Source organism: Drosophila virilis, unplaced genomic scaffold (genome assembly GCF_030788295.1).
Source record: "Drosophila virilis strain 15010-1051.87 unplaced genomic scaffold, Dvir_AGI_RSII-ME tig00002244, whole genome shotgun sequence".
NCBI classification, from domain to species: domain Eukaryota; kingdom Metazoa; phylum Arthropoda; class Insecta; order Diptera; family Drosophilidae; genus Drosophila; species Drosophila virilis.
This window is the reverse complement of record NW_027212901.1, coordinates 1-3,736: the sequence shown is the minus strand read 5'-3', so window position 1 is coordinate 3,736 and position 3,736 is coordinate 1. Positions and strand designations below refer to the sequence as shown.

General features: G+C 43.8%; 1 protein-coding gene across 1 annotated transcript; it reads left to right on the top strand.

The window, feature by feature from the left end:
- The first annotated feature begins 390 nt into the window (after positions 1-390).
- LOC138911715 (putative mediator of RNA polymerase II transcription subunit 29) lies at positions 391-2,269 on the top strand. Its single transcript, XM_070211097.1, has 2 exons — positions 391-535; positions 1,767-2,269. Exons 1-2 carry the CDS (start codon positions 391-393, stop codon positions 2,267-2,269), a joined length of 648 nt encoding a protein of 215 aa, XP_070067198.1.
- Positions 2,270-3,736: the final 1,467 nt, after the last annotated feature.

Genomic DNA, 3,736 nt, shown 5'->3' with positions numbered 1-3,736 from the left:
TCCCTTGGCACAAATCACAATTATTCGCAGCGGAACCAGCAGCAGCCCCACCAGCAGCAACAACGATGATTGCAACAATAGCAATTTGCCCATATCTGGCGAAATGCTGTTCCATAAGCAACAACTCATATCAACTAAAGCTGTTAGTCAGACTCGGCGGAAGACTGCACGCATCCTAAACCGAAAAATCTCAGCCAAATCCCGTCTGACGCAACAATATACATCTAGCAATGCACGACTAGCATCAAATCGATTCAGTCTTCTATCCGAATCCGATCTAGATGCGTCCGACCATCAGCTACAACCAAAATCGTAATCGCCGCCTAAACAGCGACAAGCGAACGCTATGATCAATAGCCTCGCTTCTGCTGTATAATCAGCTCTGACAGCATGTCCACCATCCTCACCAATGTTAGCTCCCACAACAACAACCTCAACTCACAACGCACCGACGGCTCAAACAGCAGCAATAGCAGCTACCCCAAGAACAGCTTCAATTCCGGCTGCTTCAACAACAATGCCCTTTTACTATGCTGTCACCAACGCTCCCCCCAATATTGTGACTAACTTCCTTTCTGCCCCCATCCAACAACAACATGAGCAACATACAAACTTTAATCCTGTTCCAAAACAGTTCAAGCCCCCACAAATATGCGTTCAACATAATGAATCCAATTGGAATGGCATTGATTCGTTAGTGGCCAAATTAAACGGGCACAATCCACCCATAGTCGACTACGGCCTAAAATTGGGTGGCCCTGGCATCCCACGAATCATTCCCAAATCGACTCAAACACACGAACATATCATACATATCCTTGAAACTGACAGCTCCATTAACTTCAATACTTACCAGAAACGTGATGAACGCTCAATTCGGGTTGTCGTACGAGGCATTCACGCCTCCATTAGCACGACCAAAATTCGAAATGAGCTATCCGATATGGGCTACATAATACGTAATGTATATAACCCTGTTTATCGGAATCGCAGTAATCCCGGTCATCACTGCCCGAATCTATTCTTTATTGAATTAGCTCATAATTCAATAAAGAATCCAACAACAATTTTCAACGTCCAAGAATTATGCAAATTCTTAGTCCGATTTGAGTGGCCAAAAACCGACGACAGAAAACTGCCTCAATGCCACCGCTGCCAACGATACAACCACACGGCGCGCTACTGTCGTCACAATCCGCGCTGCGTGAAATATGGCCAGGAGCATTTATCGCAACAATGTACTAAGCCTATCAATTTACCGGCAAACTGTGCCAACTGCTCCCAATCACACACGGCCAATTATAAGGGCTGCCCCTTATATCTTGACTTGCTGAAATCAAAACTAATATCAAATACAAACATTCGGAACGTTCAGTCAAGGCAGCAACTGTTACCGAGACAAAGCAATCCGAATATTCAGCGGCAGCAAAGGCGACAAATACGCTCGCAGCAACGTCAACAGGCTCATATGCCACTGCAATTGCAATTGCCATTGCAACAACAGCTGCCGACATTGCTGTCTTTGCCCAAGCCAACAAATAAAAAACAAAAAGCCAAAGCGCGCAAGCAAAAATCAAAACAACACAAGCGAGCACAAATGGAACGTGCGCTTGCGCAAAGGCAACGATCAAATGTTTTCAAAGCCGCAAATATTCCCATCATTAATAATTACAACAATATCCCAATTAACAATGTTAATTCTGACACCATTCCTGTTCATAACTCTATCAAACCGGCACCAAGCGCCAATCTTTCATCCTCAATAGCAGCAGTAACAACAACATCAACAGCAGCTGCAACGAGAAATATATCAAGAACTTCCGCAAATTTGGACCCGCGCCTAAGATGGCCCAAAACTCAAAACATCCAACAACAGCAACAGCAGCGTCAAATTGAACAGTTTGGTTCGATGATCAATCGTGATCAAACTGTTCTTATGCAGCGCCAACACCTAGATACACTTACGTCCACACGACATAATGCTGCCTCTGCTCACCACTTGAACCAGCACGAGCCTACGCCAATGCAAATCGATGCTGAGTTTCAGCAACAGCCACCACAACAACAACATCATCAAACCCCTATTCTTCCTTCCACTGAGCATAACTCAACCACCCAACTATTGGTTAAGCTTGCCCAAAGGCAACAAGAACAACTGGACAAGTTGACTCGCTACATGAGTGATGTGCAGCAGAAAATGCAAGGAATTTTCCGACATGGAGACGATTCCATTCAAATAGCTGCTTCACCCTCATCCAGCTCCATCTAAGGCTCTGAACAAATAACCTATCAACTAACTGAAAAGAAAAGAAACTCCAACTTACCTCTTTCATAAACATCTTTCAAACCTACCTTTACTAACTTACCTTTCTACAACTTTCACTGATATAAAACACCTATGCGTATGTGTGTTTGCCTGCATCGCTTATTGTCATCCTTCGCAATTGCGCCCAACATCAGATGCACGCACTCGCTCACACTCAAACGCGTGCCCAAATAAATATCCAGCACACACTTCCGTATGCTGGCACACACTCACATAACCAATGCCCAGCAAACGTTGCCTCACCATCACAGAATTATATACTCGCACACAGACGCGCCAGCCCGCCTGCCGCCGGCCCAACCCATTGCCGCCTATTTGCATCCCCTCCAGTGCGCACACAGACGCATAAACGCCGCTACTATCATACACTTACACGCACGCGCAACCACAAAGACAACGCACTCAGCCCAAGTATAGCCAGCTGATTGAACTTCACCATCATCATCCTCGCTACCGCACCCAGCAAAACATGTCAACCAGCGGCTGCAAAACAACAATCAACATCAACATCAACAACAAAGTGCTGCTGCACGAAGCTGGCAAACTATCTTCATTAGCAGCCGTTTAGCAACACCAGCAGACGCCGCCGAATAGCAGCCCCAGCAACAACATCAAAAACCGCTACATCTATAATCAATAATAATAATTTAATAACAAAATATTTGATGAACTTTTTCAAGTACCTGCCCCAATCTTATATAGAATCTCACTTGACGATCAAATGGCACGCCTCGATGATGTAACATTATCGCTGCTGCCAATAATAGTGTCCATATCATAACAAGTCGCCAGTAATCCTATCACACGGTGGCAATTTATCTATCGCTGCACACTCGTCGCAATTATATATTCACACATACAATATATGTACTTGCAAGCGCACAAACTTGCTGGTATGTATTTGTTGTCAGATATACGCACGAGCGCAAGCACACGCACTGTCATAACAAAAATACCACAAAATCACAGACACTCACACACATGTGCATGGGCAAGCTTTTGCGCATGTGTGTGAGTGTCTGTGATTTTGTTGGTATTTTGTTATGACGTGCGTGTGCTTGCGCTCGTGCGTGAGCGTGCCACCCTATCTTTTATCGTCTAGACTTTCAAAACATAATTTCTAAAAGTGCAAAGAATACACATGATCCCTCCAAAATGTTTTCAATCCAAAACAAAAGATTTTCTCTCTCATACTCATTAACGCACAACAGCATAACTTCTGTCAATACCTGCTGGCTTATGGTAAAAATTATTTACTGACGCCGCACAAGCCCCAATTGTATATTACATCCACTCTTATCAAACCAAACTAATGTATACCATGTAACATCCAATACCTAGTATTTAATACAATTACAACAATTATTTTATAATTATTCTCACTAATCCACAATGTACCTTACACACAAT